General features: G+C 34.2%; 2 protein-coding genes across 2 annotated transcripts in view; one reads left to right on the top strand and one right to left on the bottom strand.

Moving 5' to 3' along the window:
* The first annotated feature begins 140 nt into the window (after positions 1-140).
* On the top strand, positions 141-8,722 carry LOC128992019 (coiled-coil domain-containing protein 174). Its single transcript, XM_054415359.1, has 7 exons — positions 141-481; positions 2,045-2,244; positions 3,637-3,843; positions 4,806-5,065; positions 5,557-5,781; positions 6,687-6,821; positions 7,611-8,722. Exons 1-7 carry the CDS (start codon positions 443-445, stop codon positions 8,621-8,623), a joined length of 2,079 nt encoding a protein of 692 aa, XP_054271334.1. The 5' UTR covers positions 141-442; the 3' UTR covers positions 8,624-8,722.
* Positions 8,723-12,310: 3,588 nt separating this feature from the next.
* Positions 12,311-20,245, bottom strand: part of LOC128992382 (uncharacterized) — a 39,952-nt gene continuing 32,017 nt past the window's right edge. Inside the window, exons 2-3 of the mRNA XM_054415934.1 lie at positions 13,442-13,606; positions 12,311-12,988 (exon numbers count right to left, since the gene is read on the bottom strand). Coding sequence (XP_054271909.1) covers positions 12,681-12,988; positions 13,442-13,606 — 473 coding nt within the window. The 3' untranslated portion in view covers positions 12,311-12,680. The remainder of the gene's footprint in view (positions 12,989-13,441; positions 13,607-20,245) is intronic.

Genomic DNA, 20,245 nt, shown 5'->3' with positions numbered 1-20,245 from the left:
TAATTAACTAGGCACTATGCCTAATAGTGAAGTAAAAATTACGCACTGTGCTCTCTACAACAACGCTGTTAACGGAAGAATTTTAAACTAAACTATGTTGTCATCGTTGCCTCATTTGTACCTCCCTTAATCCAAGAATACTATAAAAGGGCTGCTTATGCATATGCCTATAGGCTATATATATCTTCTCTTATCTAACTGTCTAGTTTCATTAGGCCTACTTTTGACCCCAAATTCTTTGCTTGCACCTAGCAGCCACTCTAGCAGCAGACAAAGTTTTTTATTTATTTACTTTTTGGGATTCGAAAAGTGAGGTTATTGAGATTAAGCTTTGCGAGAATATTTTTTAATAATAATTAAGTTATAGTAAAATAAGTTAATAGGAGTTGAAATTCTTGAACACTAACTACGACTACAGTTTAAACTAAATTATCTTCAAAAAATGAATTCTTCAAAACATATTGATATTAGTAAATCATCTGTAAGTATTTGACTTTTCAGGTATTACCCTAACCTATTATCTCTTCTAAAAACCTACCTAGAATTAATTACCTAATATTGGTTAGAAGTTAGAACTGTTAGCCTAATAGACTGATTCACGCTGGTGATTTTGTCAAGCGATTTGTTGGACTGTGAAAATTATTTAGGCTAGGCCTAAACTTATCCTAACAGCCTGGCCATAAACCAAGTTTTCTTTATAGTTCGTAACAGTAAATAGGTATATCAGTGTTATAACTTACCTTTTGTTTTAATACTTAGGTCTAATACATTTAAATCTGCTTGAAAAACGCCCAAGAATACTATAAAAGGGCTGCTTATGCATATGCCTATAGGCTATATATATCTTCTCTTATCTAACTGTCTAGTTTCATTAGGCCTACTTTTGACCCCAAATTCTTTGCTTGACTAGTATGCAAGGTCTAGGGTTTGGCTTATAGTAAATGTAAAAAGTGTAGGCCTAGGTTCGGGTCCAGTTTCTTAACTGGTCTATGCTAATATCGATTGAAACTTCCAAATTGAAAATGTTGATTAATAATCAATATTTTTTAATAGGCCTATATCTAGGGCCTATTATGAAATTAAACAGTCATAACCTAACCTAACTAACCCAACTTGCTGATGATGAAAAAATCTCATTATGGTTTACTAATCAAATCGATAGTTTCAATTGATATTAGCATAGCCCAGTTAAGAAACTGTATCCGTAGGTTCCAAGTACTGGTAGGTCTAGGTCTCATTGAACTTTGAAATCTTCTTGAGGCCTTTTTTCCTTCCCTTTTACGCCTGTGGATATCTCAAGAAGGAGAATTGGAGGCAAATACAAATACAAATGCTTTTTAGGAAATTTGTCTAAGTGGTCTTTAGGCCTATATGTTTTGTGGGTGTGCTGGGAATCCATACCATGGCTCTCACATCAAAGTGTGAGTAGCGAACCACTAGGATAGCAGACATACCGTATATATTATATTTTACTAAAATTCTTCACACTAGGAACTCTTAACTCTAGCCACTTTTCAAATGGAATTTATTCTAACTAATTTAGGCATAAACTTACACTGCCAGAAACGTAAGTTGAAAACTGCTTTCAATTTGGCATTTTATAGCCTATTAGCCTATGGCTTTACTACGGGGGTGTTCTGTTGAGAGTAAACAAGTATAAAACTTCAAGACCCCATAGAGACTTGTTTCAACATTAAAGCTTAGATTTTTTACTTCAGAGTTAAACGTTTTTTTTATCAATTTTATCATATATATACCAACATAACAGTCTGGTTACTTTAAAAAAACACATTAACATATAACTTTTGGAAACTTTGGGAGGTACAACATATATTTTTTATTTTTTGATCCAGCCAAGGTTATCCTGTTTAGGTTATGGTTAGACCATATGGTCTCTAGATGTCGTTCTTTATAGGTCCCACCCAAGGCGTGGGTCCCACCTATTAGCTGAAGTATAAAATGGCTACGTGTATAACTACCAGTAATGTTATATTTATAAATAGGCTAATTTTGGGTAGGTCTAACTTATATTTTATTTTAAAAGATTGTTGGGCTGAAAGCTGAACTTCTCAAAAAGCAAGAAGAAGTTAAACGACTAAAAGAATTACAACAAGGTAATATCAAGCCAGAGATTATTCAAAAGAAAAAAACTATTCTGGAAAAGTCAAATGAAGATGTTGATAAAAGAATTGCTAAGGACATTGATGCAGTTGAAGAAGATTACGATGCTCTTCAGAGATCTAGGTAAACATTATTATTAAGTTATTATTCATGCAGAGTACGGTAACTTAAGTTCCAATTTAAAATAATGGCCTGGAGCCGGTTACTTAGTCCTCTTAGAATCAGATTCATTACAGTCCAATAAAAGTTCACTTATAATATGTTTTCTAAGTACCTAGGCCTAAATGTAGACGGTATACAAAATGTATATCACTCTTTTAGTAGGTAATTATATTGTTGTGGTAGGAATATGTGTTTTGTTTTTGTTTTATGTTTTGCAGTGATGTTTAGGCCCCCACAGATATCGCACTGCCCCGGCAAAAAGCTCAACATTAAGTTTGTATGAAGGAATGTTTTTAAAAATTTCAGTTTTGACTAGTAAAAGGTTAAAACTTGTTAAATATGAATGTGTAATTGTTATAGCTAATTGATGAATGATTATCCTTCCAACCAAAGAAAAACCTCAATACCGGTACCAACTTTAGTTGTGTTGTAGGCTACTTGCTATTTTATCAACAAAATCAAAATGTGCACACTCTCGGAATACTTTTGTAAACACAATTGAAAAACCCCTACAGGGAAGTTCACTAAAGGCTTCAAAATAAAATTTTGTGATGTAGTAAACCTTACTGGCACAATAAAATAATTGTATTTTATCGAGTTTCAATATGGAATGTAGGCTATTTAAGATTATAAATTACCTATATTATTGATTGCTATGCAAACAAATATAGCTGATAGCTTGGTAGCTTCAAAAAGATTGTAGTTGTTAGTGCTGCAATTGGTCTTTATTTATTTAGCTGATTTAAAGCTACCGGTAGTGTAAAATTTGTTTTAGCTAAGTTTTTTAGAGTTTTGTAGTAATTTATTCTGCTTAATAGCATAAGCTGGGAAGCTGAGTGGTTATAGTGCTTTTCTAATCAAATGGCTCGATACTGAGAAAATATAGTAAGTTAGCTTCTTGATGCTTCAAAAGTGGGCCAAGCTGTCCTTGATCATTGGGATTTCAATAAATGGTCCTTGGTAATGAAACAGCTGGTCTTAGTCAGTAACAAAGTTACACAAGGCATCTCATTCTACACTCATATTTTGGTTAAAATACACACCCAAGGGGGTATCCTCAACTCATGGTAACAGTAATTATAACATCTTTAATTGTGAAATTGCTTCTTTTGTCAAATATGAGAAGATGAAGCTTAAGTAGCGGTTTAGTATGGAAATAATTTCTTTGGCTAGCTTTAATCTTTCGTATGTGGTCTAAATACTATTAAGAAATTTCTCAGAGAATTCAGCAAAATGCTAACAAATGAAACCATAGATTAAACCCTGACACGTAGGAAATTTTAATTCTCTGACAACAGGAAAGTCTTCCATGGCCAGTATGAGTATTTATTTACCTCTATTATTTATTTTCAGGGAAGTGTTGGAAGCAAAAGCTCGCCTTTACAATAGACTGAAGGGAAACTCCACAGATGAACTGACAAAATCAAAATATTTGATAGATTTTGATTTGAAGCGTGAAATTGACAATGAGGAAAAGTTTGACGATGTTCAAAAAGGAGCCAACAAATCAGAAAACGAAGAGGACTATTCCGATTCTAATTCTGATCCAGAAAATGACTGGTACGTATAAGTACAGGACAGGATCTGTTATTGTTTTATAACAAATGGGTACACATTTTGTTTATATTTAGTTAATAATGAATGAAAACAGGTGGTGAGTCAGTGGTTTAATCGTAGCGTGACGAACTTGAATCCATGGCAGTGATGTCGTGGGTTTGAATCGTGGTGTCCGCCACTACTTTTTATCAGTACAGTTCAATTCAAGAATCACATAGTTCTGTAGAAGAAAAGATTAGGTAAAAAGAGGCTGCCAACCTCATTTATAAAAAAAAAAATGTGCGGGTGGAATAACATGTTTGTTGGCTTTGGTTTAGTGTATAGTGAGGGGTTTTGGCTTGGATTTAGTGAAATGGAATAGAATAATGATAATAATTACTGTAGTGAAGAATTGGGGATGGAACCTAATCTCAAAATTGTGCTTGACGCCTATTTTGCAATATTTTTTTATGGTGTACCCAGGATTTTTTGTCCCTGATTGTTCCCTCCATTTGGCAATACTGAGGGCCTGCTAGCAGTTTTGTTTAGTACTGCTATCTGTTGGGTTCTTGTAAAACTATGTCCACGACTGAAACACAGTACAAGCGCTATAATATGCCTCTTATATTGGATGAAACTAAATTTAAACAATTTTGCGCACTCATCCACGCAGCACATTGGCTGTTTCCGCTCTTGGCAGTGGCCGGCACTCGCTCAACTGCAGCAAACATTTTAACACAATAAAATAAAATTAACAAATATAACAAAATAAAAGGACAATTTATTCTCAGCTAGTTAAAGCTTATTTTGTGACGCCAACTTTCTTGGTGATAAATGTTAAGGTAGAAAATCAAATATTAGATTTTTAGCACACTTTGTGAGTGTCTCTTTCAACAATGTCCATATAGTTTCCATGTTTTAGTAACCAAAAGTCAATTATTTCTAAGTACTAACGGGTACCTACTAATAATTCTTTATAAATTAAGGGTGGACTTTGTGGACACTCTGGGTCGATCACGCCGCTGTTTGAGGAAGGATCTTCCACAAATGAAAGCGAAAGACGCCAAATTGGCTGCGACCATTCGTCCCCCCTCACCTCCTCCTGACACTACCCCAGCTCCCACGCCCACGCCGGAGCTACTGTCGTGGGACATGCAACGTGAGATGATGAGACTCAAGTGGGAGGAACAAGAAGCTCAGCTTCTGGGCAAGAAGGATATCCACTACCAGGATGTGCTATTTGACGGTGAGTTAAGTTTAAAGTACATTACATTTACTCGATAGTCAATATAACAATGAAGTTCTTTTCCGTTTCCTGAGCTCTAATATTTTTGGTTTTCTTTAAATTTATAACCATTTCATATGTCAGTATTAGCTTAAGAATCTTTTTTGGGAGAGGGCAACTTCCCTACTCTACCCTAGCAACTTCAATCGCTTCTCTTGTAGAACATCTCAGCTATATCTTACAGCATTAGGCTTATCTAAAGGTTGGTTTGTTCCCTTTGCAGGCCCTTTTTTACCAAAATTATCTAATTAGATATTTTTAAATATTAGAATTATTTTACCCATCCCTTGGCCTTAGAACTACCCAAGTTTCTCTGTATAGGGGTGATCAATGTAGAATTATAATGTTCTAATATTAAAAAAAGTGTTTTTGATCAGTCTAGGATTGACTTTACGGTTTAAAATTCCATGTTATTAGATAATAGTTATAATTTATCTCTCTCACATTTTCAGAGGCCCGACCACATGGTGTGGGCTACTTTGAGTTCTCAACGGATGAAGCGGAGCGTGCTAAGCAGCAGGAGGAGCTGCAGAAGCTGCGTACACAGACACAGCAACAGCAGGAAGCTGCACAAGGGCTGCGGGCACGCAGGGAGCAACAGCTGCAAGCTAGGCTGGCAGCTGCGCGACGCAGACGACGGGAACGACTCGGGCTACCACCAGAGTCTCCACCTCATGGTCAGTAGAGTTTACTAATGACAATATTATTTTGTTTTGAGAGTCTCTTTTTGTCAGTAGCCTTCAATTAACCAATATCCCCATTCATCCCCTTTCATTTTGATTATAGGATGGAAAGGCTACTTGCAGTTAGTTTCCTTAATTTATGATTTAGCTGAGGCTAAAATACATTTATTTAATTTTAATTGTAATAATATTTAATAATATTGACCTAGTTGTCTAGACTATGCATATTACTATACATTCCATTCTCATCTTTAAAAGTTGCACTGATGTAAATTGCTAAAATCTCTTAAATACACCAATTTGATACCAAGTTAAATTAAAAGTTGAAAATTTAGTATTTCATTTTTAGTTACGTAGGTCTAAGAAATATATTAATTTATACTTATATGTGTGGTTAAGAATGATGAAAGCTGTATTCACAATTGTTAACAGCCCTTAATGTATTTTTAATTTTCTCAGTCAATTTTCTTTTCAGTAATTTTTGTCAGTAGTTGTTAATTTACTTGCGTCCTCCATAACTCTCCATGCTGTAAAACAGCGATAATGTCCTACATAGGTAAATAACTGAAATCCTGAAAACATATTAAGAGTAAAATTAAATGTTCTTTAATCTAATCGACCCTTTTGGTTATTATAGACATCCTTCACATTTGTTGAGGAAAAAGGTCTATACACACATCAGTCCGGTCACAGTTCTGTCACAGTCCAGCAACTGACAGACCTGTGCTGGATGAGTGTCCTTTATCGCTTTTGACAATTTTTACATTGTGTAGCAAACGTCATTATTCTACTATTTAAAAATACAATAGCTTACTTCAAAGTTGTTTTCAAATTCTAAATCTGTGTTTCACTTTATCCAAACCTATCAACCAGATGATATCTAATTTCACTTATTTCAGAAATTGAAACGCCTGCAGTAGCGGAAGAGCCAAAGAAGACTGGTGAAGAGGAAAGTATTGTTGACTTAGAAGAATCCGTTAAGAAGATTGCACCTGTTCGACCTTGGGACATCGGGAAAAATGGAGTAGCGCCTGGTAAGCACTTGTCTTGGATGTGCTTTTGTCTCCCTCTTGTTTGTATCCTTTCGGTTCGGACTTCAGAGGGCTTGGCCGTCTTTAAATAACTTACGAACACATCCCTTAGTATATAGCCTCGTACACAAACAAGTCACAACCAGCTTATTCAGTGCGGTTTTATCTGCAATGATTTTATTGCTGTTTTGTCCTTGCTATTTAGTGTTGAAGTACTGCATAGAAAATTTGTAATACTAGAATACATTTAGTAGTATTCAGTAACTCATACGGATGAAAATTAAAATATACGTATGGTTGCAAAAATGGTTTTATAATAAAGCATAATGTTAAAGATAAATCATCATCATACTCCTATTTAGTTTAGGATATTTTCATTTTTTTTTAGTTGGTTTTGGACGTAATTAAACTTGTGAATTAGTTGCCTTATGCTCTGTAATTCAATTAGTTCAAATTTTTATTTTGAAATGTGTACACGTATACATAGTTACTGAAACAAGAAAATATGAAAAAACGTGAACTTATCCTTTAACCTAACCTTTACTTTATTCTTCTTTACTTTATTGTTTTTTTTTTTAAGGGATATAGTACAGTTGACTTGCCTGAAAAAATATTGAGTCCAGTGGCTAATAGCTTTACATTAATATGTCACAAAACAATATATCAAACTGACATATCAATATCATAGAACTATATGACATCTTCATATGCAGGAAGTTATTAGGCTGAAGAAAAAATCGATTTATTTTATTTGACAACCTTTCTTTTTGTAATTGTAACCATCTTTTACAGTCATGTCTCAAGAGGAGTGGATTGAGAAAAAACGACAAGAGAGGCCTGATGAGTTCGCACCTCCGACTAGTCTTCTACAAACAGAAAATATCGAGGTAAACCCTGAACAAAAGTGGAAATCCAATCCGAATGTTTTTACATCTAAAAAGGTAAAACAGCAACTAGTGACAAGTGAAAAGTCGAAGAAGCATAAAAAGTCAAAAAGGAAAAAGGGTAAAAAAGACAAAGTTGAAGAAGTGGAAGAAGACGAGGAAGAATGTTTTGGTCCATCTGTGCAGGATTGGCAAAATATTACAAGAAATGATACAGTTTTGTCAAATGAAACGAATAATATCACAGCACCACAGTTTTCAACGGCATTAAACAGTGATATTACTTCAGAACGAAGAAGTGAGACCACCTCAGAAGTCTCGAATCAAGCATGGAAACCAACTATCTCAGATATAGATAGACTTTTGTCCAAAAGTAGAGCTGCTAATTTTGTCTCAACTTTAGAGGAAGAAGAAAGGGATTTAAATTCGTCTCATGATGAAACAGGTTTGATAAAACCGACAAAACAACCATCTGTATTGTCAAAAGATGAATTTTTAAATATATCTTACACAAATTCCAAACAATTAAAAAAATCTTATAATAATACTTCAATGTGTTCAATGAAGGTGAATCAAGAAAGCTCCTATACAAGTCATGCATCATTTAACGAGCATGAAAGTTCAGACACAGTGGTCAAACCTATTGTCAATCTACTAGAAGTGGACAGCGATGAGGAAATGGAATCGTCCAAAAAAAGCAAACCAAACACAAGTAAATGGAAAAGTAACAAACGGAAGTTTGCGGAAATCGCTCCCCCACCATCAATGTCATATTACATTGACGCTGACAAAAAGAACATACATAATTCACTAATAAAACCCCAACTTGCTGACTCCATATCAGCGGGAATAAGTTATCTGAAATCCCAGACTGAGGAAAAGAATAAGAAAAGACTCAAGGGCATGCTGGATATTATTTAGATCATGTCAGTTTATGGTTTAAAATCATTTATATATTTGATTGTATATATAATTGTACATTTTGTATATATATTAAAGTTGAGTTATTTTTTGTTGTAATTGTTGTAGTTAGTTATTTTGAAATTCACTTCTCAAATACATTTTCCTACAGTTACCTAACAATGCACATGTTCTCTCACTGATTTGAGAAAGCAAAGTGGCCAATTCGCTCATCAATGAATTACTTTGTCTCACTCACTCCAGATTTGCAACGTGAAGGCACGAAATAGTGAGCGGGTAACATGCAGACAAGGTCGTATGCGCGCAAAATACGTTGGCAGCACTGGCTGTAAATCAGCTGGTCACCTGTAGTACTGTTGTATCATTAAATGTCATATGAAAAGTTCACTTCTGTGTAAAAATATGTCACGTTTCTTTACCAATTTATTTGTTTTATAGTAACTGTAGGAAAAATATAATGTGCAACTCGAGTGCAAAGTGCAATTGCCTCACTCGAGAAACCATTCCTCACTCGCCTACGGCTTGTGAGTAAGTATTTCTCTCGAGTGAGTCAATTGCTCCCTTTGCTCACTAAGGGTACAACAAAGGGTAAACAAATAACTATTCTTTAGTTTACAATATGTTTTTTTACTTCAAATAATGAAGAATTGATTTTAAGTTTGATAAAGAGTAAGTTGGAATGAGCAGTTAGTCCCACACCTGTAGCGGCATAGACTATTTTTGGTGTAGCTTATCGTTTAGAGTGCATTGTAACAATTCTCAGTCGTGACATTGTCTTTGTAATATATTTTTTCATCACTCCGACTCCGAGAAAGGCAGATTTTTTTCAATTAAAGCTGATACCGAAGAAAATAACTGTTTCCCCAAGCTCTAATTTAGAGCAAGGGGAAAACCACTGCAGCTAATTTTTCCTTTCTCTAAATTTACTTTCCCTTGCTCTCAAACAGTTATCGATTTGCCCACTAAGTGCACTAGTGTTTCTTATTTTCATAATTTAAATCAGCTGTTTTTACTATTGGGCAATACACAATTAAACAGAAATAGGCATTAAGCTACTAAAGGTTTCGCTGTGTATTTTGCTTGTAGTGCACTGCACAGTAAAAATAACATTGCACTTCTAATTTTTATGTTATTGTGTAGTTTTTCTTGTCACCCATTAGTTTTTTATATTTATATCAACATAATGTTAGTTAAAAAATATAAGTTTGAATTTTTCTATGGTCTGTTATTCAGTATGTGAGCATGTTTGTGTCGCGTTGAAAATTAAAATTCGTAACTTGTACCAAAAGTGATTTTACGGCTCTTGCTCCGATTATTCTTGTCCTTGGCTACACCTTGTGTGCAAACTCTCACATGCTTGGCTTCCCCTCACGTAAAATTTGGTGTTCCTGTGTCCTCACGTCATGAAAATTCTTGAGCTTGCACCAGAAAATACCACTTTCGGTACTAGTAATGAAATATACTATTACTTCTCAAATACTTACTATAGTTCGGCCGCTTAGAAAACAACCTGCGCGCTAATGCTAAACCAATGCTGGAGGAGGTCGTTTTCTAAGCGGCCGACCTATAATATATGGTCACATTACAAACTTTTTTTTTAAGACAAAAATATTCTACTATGTATAGCAAGCAAAGTGTTATGTGATGTAAAAGATATGAGTATGGGTTTGGTTCAAAAATATCTAAAAAAACTCATTCTAGTACTTTTAAAGTAATATGCACCTGAAGTGTACTAGAGCCATGTTTAGAAACTGAAAGAAAGCCAGGGATAAAACAGCATCTTGCTATAGTTTCTCTGAACACGATTCAGAACCACCGATCAGGTTTAAAAATAAAAGACTCAAACTTTACTCCGTTGTACTATTCAAAGTGAATCATATAACCAAGTTATTTACCTCTCATTAGTTGTTGACACTTACAACAATTTTCACTCAACATATTTTCAACTCTTCATTAATCTTGCAATATTCCCAAGCCTGAAGTGCTAGGACAATTTATTACTCGTACACCTACTTAGAAGTAACGAATGGTTAATTTTAAGCTCTCTATAAATACAGAGTTACACTCTTCTATTTTAACTCTCAATTTACATTCTTCAACTCTAAAAATATAAAGCTAATTTGAGTTTAGAGGATTATAAATTGGCAAAATATGTATCCAGTGATGTGAGACTTGGTGGCAAATGTTTACATTGCGGACCCACGCACAACAGACGTTTCAGCCTGTGGTATGCAGATACTCTGCCTATATTGACATTGTCCAATCTTGTTTGGACTGTTCACTTTCAAAGGTTTTGGTTTAAAAAGACATCGGCAAAAGTAAGCTTCTCATCCTAAGTGAATAATGACTGTTCCAATAAGATATTATAGATTTCAAAATACAACTTTGTCTTGAAAAATAATTAGTTGCAAAACAAATATTTTACAACGGAAAAAAAACATTTATGTAAGTTGAAATTCCCTCTTATGGGAATCTGCAGATATAGGTAAAATAAGTTTGTTAATCAGATAATTTTTTAACTATCCCTTAAATTTGTAGTACGGTATGTTTTTTTCCAATTTAATTTTGTAGCTGCGCATACCATTTTACTCCTCCGGTATTCCAGTTATAAATTCCTAAATTAAATTGTGTTTGGCAAAAACTACATTGTTTTAGTGGTATAATGGTTATTATTTATTTGAACAAAATCTTTCTCATGTTTTTGGTATCTTTAAAAAATACTAAAAAAACCTTTATTATAACAACAACAATATACATTTAATGGTACTAATATAACTTAATATAATCTATATTAGTTGGATTTAACCTAGGAAGATGTAACCGATTTTTGCAACAACAATAATTAATTATTAGCCTTTGGAATGTTTCTATTTATCTTCCTACAATTGTGATTCACATGTTGTAGGCTATGGACCTTTGTGATTCGGCATAATTGCTGCAAGCATTTTGACCAGAAATGGTATATAGCTTTTTATGAAGAAGGATATAATTTGTTTGGTGCTAAAACTTGATAACTTGGTATTTCAAACTATAAAATACATCTATTTCCAACTGATTATCACTTCTTCATATTTTTAAAAATTAATCAACTATTTTAAAGCTATTAGTTAGGACTAGACATCAATAAATATTTAAGAGTACAGATATGTAAAATATTTGTATCTTACAAACCATTGAAAAACTCTACTATAAGCTACCTATCCAGTTAACTCTACTTGTAGGAAATTTTTCAGTAGAATATTATAAATTGTTTATGTATAATCAATTGGATACTACACTTACTTAAAACTAAAACACTTAATTCTTATTTTATTGCACCGATTTCATTTTGCGTATTGTTATTTTCTTTAAATATGCTTACTACTTGTTTTTGTTCCAAATCACAAATGGATGTATAAAAAAAGTACATGGACTTCAATGCAAGTTAACAATAAAAATATTTACAATAGTGGATCTCTTCATTTTTGAAACTTTAGATTAGTTTAATCAACTTTCATAACATTTCTTTCGTTCAAACATTTTCTCAATAATTATGAAATAGACTCAGTTTAGCATTTTCAAATGAAAATTTGTTAACAATAATGAAGTTCTATTTTGAAAACTGTTTTACAGTGTTTAAGAGTTAAATAGTCTTGTTCTGTGAATGGTGTTGTATCACCATTAATCTAATTTTCAAGTAAATAAATAAATTTTAATCAATAATTATTAATTTTGGCTTTATGCAAAATTTAAATACCGCAACCTCTTTCCTATGATACTGGTTACATTTCGCAGTGTTGGGAGGAGAATTGTATCGGTCTTCCCTTCACTCCAGCCATTTCCAGCGTTGCCACCCGTCCCGATTCTGTCAGGACAGTCCCGATTTTAGTCCCTTGTGCCCGTGCTTATGTCCATGTTAATACAGCGGGGAAGGGGTGATCGTCCTGATTTTCCCTAAATCAAAGGTCGGCAACCCTGCTTCACTCAAAATCAATCAAGAGTTTTTCACCCACAATACCAATCTAAACACAACCTAATCTTATTTATCACAGTTTAACTTAGTGAATCTTTCTCGCAATTACCTCCACACAGAAACAATAAGTGAAATCGTCAGATAAACAACAGATGATTCAGTGACCACTGCTCTAGACGAAATTGTTGGTATTTTGTCAGTTGTTGTTGAAGTCGACGATTCAATCATGTCGGGGGTGTCGCTGTGTGCGCCACTGCCTTCTGTATTCTCCTCAAGATCTTCGTCGTCCGAGGTAGGAGGTCTAGGAGGCGGTGTGTTGCAAAGGTTGCCCATACAGTAGCAGTACTCTACGCCGTTGGCCCACCGGCAAGCATCCACTGCCAGTTGGGCACAGGTGCGCATTACTTGGTCTCCTGCGAAAACACATGGAAAATATTTAAAAAAGGACGGGGATTAAATATTATGCTAAAGAAGATCAAATTTACGTTGTGTTCTTTTTAGTTTGTATTCAGGGTTTTTAGGATCCTTCAGGAAATATCTTTCCAGGTAACTGAAAATTAAAGGCACAAAAAACAATATTCTGTAAATACGGTATGTTAAGACGGTAGGCTATGTCTTAACATTAAAAAAATCGTATGTTGATTGATTTATCAAGTGACTGTCTGGCACAAAGACAACCCAGGGCGTTGAAGGAGAAGGGTTAGTGAAGGCTTTATCAGAGCATAATTAATTGGATGAGAGGGCTAATAATTATTGAGGAAAGTTGGTTAAAGTACAAAACTATAAAAATCACTTTAAATTTCTGTGTTATAAAAGTTTACAATATTCTTCTCTTAGTCTCACAATATTCTCTTAAACTTCTTCACCTTTGCTCTGTGTAAGACATCCTTTGTATGTGTCAGGACAGACCATGATGGTGGAGGAGAGATGACAAGACTCCAGTTTGGCTCCAGGGAACACACGTTCTATCTCTACATCAGAGCTGGTCTCAGACAAGCACACATGACAATGGTGCTGCATGGCTCTTACACCTACAACAATATAACACTAGGCTATCAGACAACCTTGTATGTGTCAGGGCAGACCATGATGGTGGAGGAGAGGTGACAAGACTCCAGTTTGGCTCCAGGGAACACACGTTCTATCTCTACATCAGAGCTGGTCTCAGACAAGCAAACATGACAATGGTGCTGCATGGCTCTTACACCTACAACAAAATAACACTATCAGACAACACTGTATGTGTCAGACAGACCATGATGGTGGAGGAGAGATGACAAGACTCCAGTTTGGCTCCAGGGAACACACGTTCTATCTCTACATCAGAGCTGGTCTCAGACAAGCAAACATGACAATGGTGCTGCATGGCTCTTACACCTACAACAAAATAACACTATCAGACAACACTGTATGTGTCAGACAGACCATGATGGTGGAGGAGAGATGACAAGACTCCAGTTTGGCTCCAGGGAACACACGTTCTATCTCTACATCAGAGCTGGTCTCAGACAAGCAAACATGACAATGGTGCTGCATGGCTCTTACACCTACAACAAAATAACACTATCAGACAACACTGTATGTGTCAGACAGACCATGATGGTGGAGGAGAGATGACAAGACTCCAGTTTGGCTCCAGGGAACACACGTTCTATCTCTACATCAGAGCTGGTCTCAGACAAGCAAACATGACAATGGTGCTGCATGGCTCTTACACCTACAACAATATAACACTATCAGACAACATTGTATGTGTCAGACAGACCATGATGGTGGAGGAGAGTGAGAGATGACATGACTCCGGCGTTTTACAAAGAAAAATAGTAAACAATTTTATGACGTAATAAGTTTCATTTATTAGGATTTACTTTTAAACCTTGTAAGAATTTGACCAAACAAGAATGTTAAAAATATGTCTTCAACCAACAATCAACCAGAACTTATGTAGTTAGTTAATTATTCTGCAACAGCTGAACAGTGTAAGCTAATGAGCACAAAAGTATAAAAACAAGGTGATAGATAATGTATTCATATTTTTATAGCAATTAACAAAATGTTAAATAGAAATTGTAATCATGCTGTTCAAATGTCACACTATTAAATTCAGATTTTTATGATCGTGTATTTTTAGAAAAACTAGTAATTTTCATGTAAAACAGAAACGATGGCGATTGGAGTTAATATTGCAGGAGCTGCTGTATTTATTGCATGAATTATTAATCCCTTAACTCACGTTATTTTTAGTACTACTCAAGTTTACTACCACCCTGTTATTTTCACATTAAAAATTTTTCATTTTCCTGGAACTTTAATTTGGGGTTTCTTGACAACAATTAAAATTTATTTTTTAAACAGTTCTGCACACTTCTGAACATTTCTGATTCACGACACACTATTTCATTCAACTTAAGATATTTTAATAAATTCAAAGAGAGAAAGAGCAACTTAAAGCATAACTTTAAGTGTGGTCGTTTTATGAAAAGACAAGTCAAGAAACATGAACAAAACATCAGCATGGTTGTCCTAATCTAAAATATGATTGTTACCATAAAAAACAGACCTTTTACATAACTTTAACATAAATAAATAAATTTATTACATAGACCTGTAACATTCCAAACATACAGTAGTTAGTTACTGCGAAAGGACGATAAAAGTTGGATAACCCTGTTAAAGCAAAGGAACTTATGAATGTTGACAATTTCCTTTTCACGTGATAAAAATAAAATACCCCCGCCGCAGCCAACCTGCAGACTAAGCGAATATCCATTTAACTGGCTGGATTTCTACGAAAATATTCCCTTAAAAGTGTCAGATTTAATTCCTATTTAAATAACATTAATTTTAATGAGTACTTAGGTTTGCTGCTACAGGGAATGCTGTCGAAATGTTGATATTGTTATTGTGAAATAAATAAGATGGCAAAATTTGATTAAAATATATCCAAAAACAAGGAAACTACAACAGTTTTTATTTATTCTCCATAAGAATAACATGGGAATTTGTAATTTACATTTTTTTTATTATCTCCGTAACCGTTAGGCATACAACAACGCTTTAAATACAAAATTGTATAGTTTTTTAAGCTCTACAAAATGGTTTGGGGGATAACCCTGTTAAAGCAAAGGAACGAAGGAATGATGACAATTTCTTTTCACATTCACAGATAATAAAAATATTAAAAATAGTCAATTGTTTGGAAACATAATAAAACATACAGTTAATTTTTATGTTTGCCAACAACATCTGTATTAAATTTAGTAGTAAATTGAAGAGCTAAACTGTTAAAGACATCTGTAAGGCTACGGTATCCAGTTACAATTTAGGAGGCAGGAAATGTGAATGTACAAATGGCAGTGAATGGGCCACGCAACGGGCTAACGGCCGTTGGTCCATACTAGGGTCGGATTTCTAGCTTGAAATTAATTCTAACGATGCTGCACGCTTTACATTACTTGAATCCTAATGGTTATCAATAATCTTTAGAAGGGAACCTAATACGCTACGTGTGACCAATTTTATAGTCTGGGCTTATCTTTCTATTTTATTTGCCTTTTAGCGAGCGATTTATAAGAATTGTTGAGTAATTTATAGTCATTTTTTTTTATTCCACACCATTGGCATTTTTAGTTTATCCCAAGGGAACGGTCCAAACCCTAGTCTTGTTTAGTGCTTCGACCCCTTGTTATATCTGATCGCCAACTTTATAACGTAGTTCTGTATAAGTCTGGGAGTTTTCTGTATTATACCAGATCTTATATAATCTCCAATGTTTTGCCACCCAGGCTTTCGGGACCATGTCAAGCTTATTGGCATTATTTTATTGATTGGTCTCCCATTTAAATATGTAGTCAGAATACTGTATTTACATTTCGAACAATTCCGTTATGCATTATTTGATAGAAACCTCTTTACTATTTTGAACTAAGAACCACACAGACGATTGAAACTATCAAATAGAACGAAAGAAGTCTGTTTATTCATTCTACATTGAGTTTCGTAATAAAGAAACCCAGGAGTTTTTATAGTCAATGGTAATACAATCAGTTTTCAACAAATGGTTTTGAATGAACGAGCTTACACCACAATATTTAGTAGCAAAATGGTTTGGTGAACAAAAATTTACATTTGAAAGGCATGACTACATTTGAAGTACCTAAATATGGTAAATTAAAGTTAATAAATTTAGTTTACATTTTACAGCTTACATGCAATGAACAAGTGAATAAACACAGTAACATGTTTTGAATTTACATTACAAACACGAAAATAATCATGTTTAACGCACTAGCTAACATTTCTGTTTTAATCCAGCTTATGAATCTGGTCCAAGCCAGTTTTAATGTTTGTCCAGGCAATTTCAGTGAGAGAAATATTCACATCGAGGTTCTTGGGCCATAAGGGATTAGTTGAAATAAATATCTAATTTTTGTTCATAGAAATGTAATGTATATCTGATTATTTCTATTGCTCATCAATATTTAAAACCGGAATCAGTAATGTGCAAGACACTACCCAAGTCCAAACTTTCTATGTCAAGGAAGTGTCTGTCGATTAAATGAAAAGTCATGAACCTCAGGTGTTGAGTGGCAACAGATTACTTTTCATTAGCTGTCTTGGCTCGGTGACTTTCTGGGACTAGTCCAAATTGTCTGCAGCAAAGCAATATTTGTTCTTCAGACAATAACACTCCATTCAATTAGAAGTGTTAATCATTCTTCTTACTATATCATAGTGTGCAACCTACTTCACTTTATTAATGGATTTTATAAATAAGAATTTACTTAAACGAGATAATAAAAATTCCAATAAAGTTACAATAAGATGTATTTAGGTTCTATAGCTTATATTACAACAATCTCATGGGGCTATGACAGTTAAATTATATTTTGGTCTAGGTTTTTATAGATGGGCTAAATAACAATTTTGAGAACAATGATCTTAATCTAGGGGTTGGTTCATGCCGGGTATGAAATTCTGATAGGCTAATTAACTTAATTTATACTAATGTAGGCTAAATAATATGAGATAATAATGAGAGTCAAAAATGTAGGCTAGAAGTTCTTAGTTTGAAACAGTCACTTGAATTTAAGGCTATTCACAATGGTGTGATGGTGGTTGGAAATTAATGATGGGTTTTAAAATGTTTATTGAGTTTGATATCACCAATTTCTGTTGAATTAAGTTACTATCTTCTTTCTTAATGTCTCTTTATAATCAATATTTCTATATGTTGTGAATGTTAATTTTAAAGACTTTTGAATATTTAATCACTGGAGACTTGGCTCCCACATCCATCTATATAAATAAAATTAGAGTTTTGTCTGTACATTGTTTAGAATAATGAACTTTTTGGTTATTTTTACATTTCATAGGTCAGAGAAACCGAATCAAACCTTATCTCAATTTCTGTCTGTCTGTCTGTCTGTCTGTCTGTCTGTCTATCTGTCATTCTCTTGGTAACGCTAAAATACGCACTTTATTACAACTACTCCTCAATAACTATAGCACTGTCCCGCCTGAAACTTATTTTCCAAATACTATACATATATGAGATGGTTTTAGACGTATTTCATCGAATATGAGACAGTTAGATATTTAACAGTAAACCCTTGAAAATCAAGTTTTTGTCGATTTTTGACGTGGAATTTCTGGAAGCCCATGTTAACCTTATGAGAAATGAAATTATTGAATCTTAACAGCTGTTTCAATTAAACAAGTTGGTTCTGTTCTGTGATGTTCAATAGCATTAAAGTTACAAGGATTACCAACAGGGTGCAGCACTAGCACTATTATTTCTTTTACATTTATGACAACAGCTAATTTGCAACCTGGAGGCGAGTGAGCGTAGCGAACGAGCTAACCTGAAGGCAAGTGAGCGTAGCGAACGAGCTAACCTGAAGGAAAGTGAGCGCAGCGAACGAGCTCCAACATACAGGTGAGTGAGCGTAGCGAACGAACTTCAACCAGGACGTGATTGAGCCATGCAAACGAGATCAGATAGTAAAAATAAAAGTAAGCCTACCGTTATAGGATCGACCGGCAGACACAGAGGTAATTTAACCTTTTATTGATTGTCATACCGATCCGGAACAACAAAAAACAACATAAAATGAAGCTATGTATAATAGTTTGGCCAGCATATCTTAAAATATGCAAACCAACTGCTGTTCTTTATATAAGAAGGTTTCAACTGAATATTATAAGATCCCCGTGCGTAGAACGGGTACACAGCTAGTCTCTATCTAAAAGCACATTTTTCTTCTTTTTTTTACCTTTTCTTCCAACAATGCTTCTTCACACCTGGACACTGGACAGTACATAAGAAATATTTCCTACCTAGACACCATTTCATTTTAGGATATTATTTTTGAATACCTACAGTTTTTCTTCTTCACTAATTTATATTTAATTAAATTTAAATCTATTTTTTTAAATACTGTAATTAATAAATATTGAAGTAATTTAGTTACAACTAGCTGTGTGCCCGTTCTACGCACGGGGATCTTATAGTAGTCAGTTGAAACCCTCTTATATTAAGATTAAGAACAGCAATTAGTTTGCATATTTGCAGATATGCTGGCAAAACTATTATATTATAAACCTTCGCAAATACAGTATCTGACAGTTCAAGCCAAAATAAATGCTTCGCAATTAAATGTCACCCGGATCGTGTTGGTCCATATGTCCAATGATTAAACTAAAAAAATCTTTTATAGATCCATGAAGCGTAGCTCTAAAGTAGGCCTATAATTGAAAGTTACTTTCCACATCGGTTAACTTAAACGCATTTAAAGTACTACCTCAACCTCACCATTTAACACTTTATTCCGGTTGACATTTTCAGTATCAAAGGTGCTCTTGTCCATTCCGTGAAACACTGAGAAATAAGGACATTAATGCGTTACCAACATACAACAAAACAACACAATACAACAATCCAACAAAGGCCACGAACTATTGATACATAAACAATATAAAGGCGTAAACAATTCATGATGGTTTGCCCAACAAATGTTTTACTCAAATAGGTTATCATTTTCTTAACATACCGGGTAAGCTAAGATTTGGAATCCAGACAGAAAAAGCAAAACTTATACAGAGTTAAGACATCACTTAAATTGAATACGGACGGCTCTAATAAATAAGGTGCAAAACCAACGATATCAAATTTGTAAACTACCGGTTCTAAGGAAAAGAACCAGTACCTACGTAAGAACCTACCTAAGAACTATAGTGAATCGGACCAATTAAATACATTAATATATAGTCCCGAGGTTATTGATCTCTTGCTTTTGGATTTTCTCGTAAAAAGTTATAGCGTAAACTTATCGGTGTCAGTTTGGAAAAAAACAACCTTACCCAAACAACTTTTTGTTATTTAATAGATTACGCATTCTCTAAACAATGATTAGTATACAGGGTGTTTTTTTAAAAACTTGCATCTTTATTTATGTAAAAACCGCAATAGATAGAAATATGCAGTTTGCGGGAATCTTAACAGCTGTTTCAATTAAACAAGTTGGTTCTGTTCTGTGATGTTCAATAGCATTAAAGTTACAAGGATTACCAACAGGGTGCAGCACTAGCTCTATTATTTCTTTTACATTTATGACAACAGCTAATTTGCAACCTGGAGGCGAGTGAGCGTAGCGAACGAGCTAACCTGA

This window comes from Macrosteles quadrilineatus, unplaced genomic scaffold (assembly GCF_028750875.1).
Source record: "Macrosteles quadrilineatus isolate MER2022 unplaced genomic scaffold, UCM_ALF_1.0 Scaffold_4__1_contigs__length_99947679, whole genome shotgun sequence".
Taxonomy (NCBI): Eukaryota; Metazoa; Arthropoda; class Insecta; order Hemiptera; family Cicadellidae; genus Macrosteles; species Macrosteles quadrilineatus.
Note: the sequence above shows the minus strand (reverse complement) of the source record. Positions and strands in the feature narration are given on the sequence as shown.

What these genes read in the sequence shown, in the direction of transcription:
- LOC128992019 (XM_054415359.1), top strand. Translation starts at nt 443, where the DNA reads ATGAATTCTTCAAAACATATTGATATTAGTAAATCATCT. An exon ending in ACCAGAGTCTCCACCTCATG is followed by an intron (nt 5,782 to 6,686) that starts GTCAGTAGAGTT and finishes CACTTATTTCAG; the next exon opens with AAATTGAAACGCCTGCAGTA. An exon ending in GAAAAATGGAGTAGCGCCTG is followed by an intron (nt 6,822 to 7,610) that starts GTAAGCACTTGT and finishes CATCTTTTACAG; the next exon opens with TCATGTCTCAAGAGGAGTGG.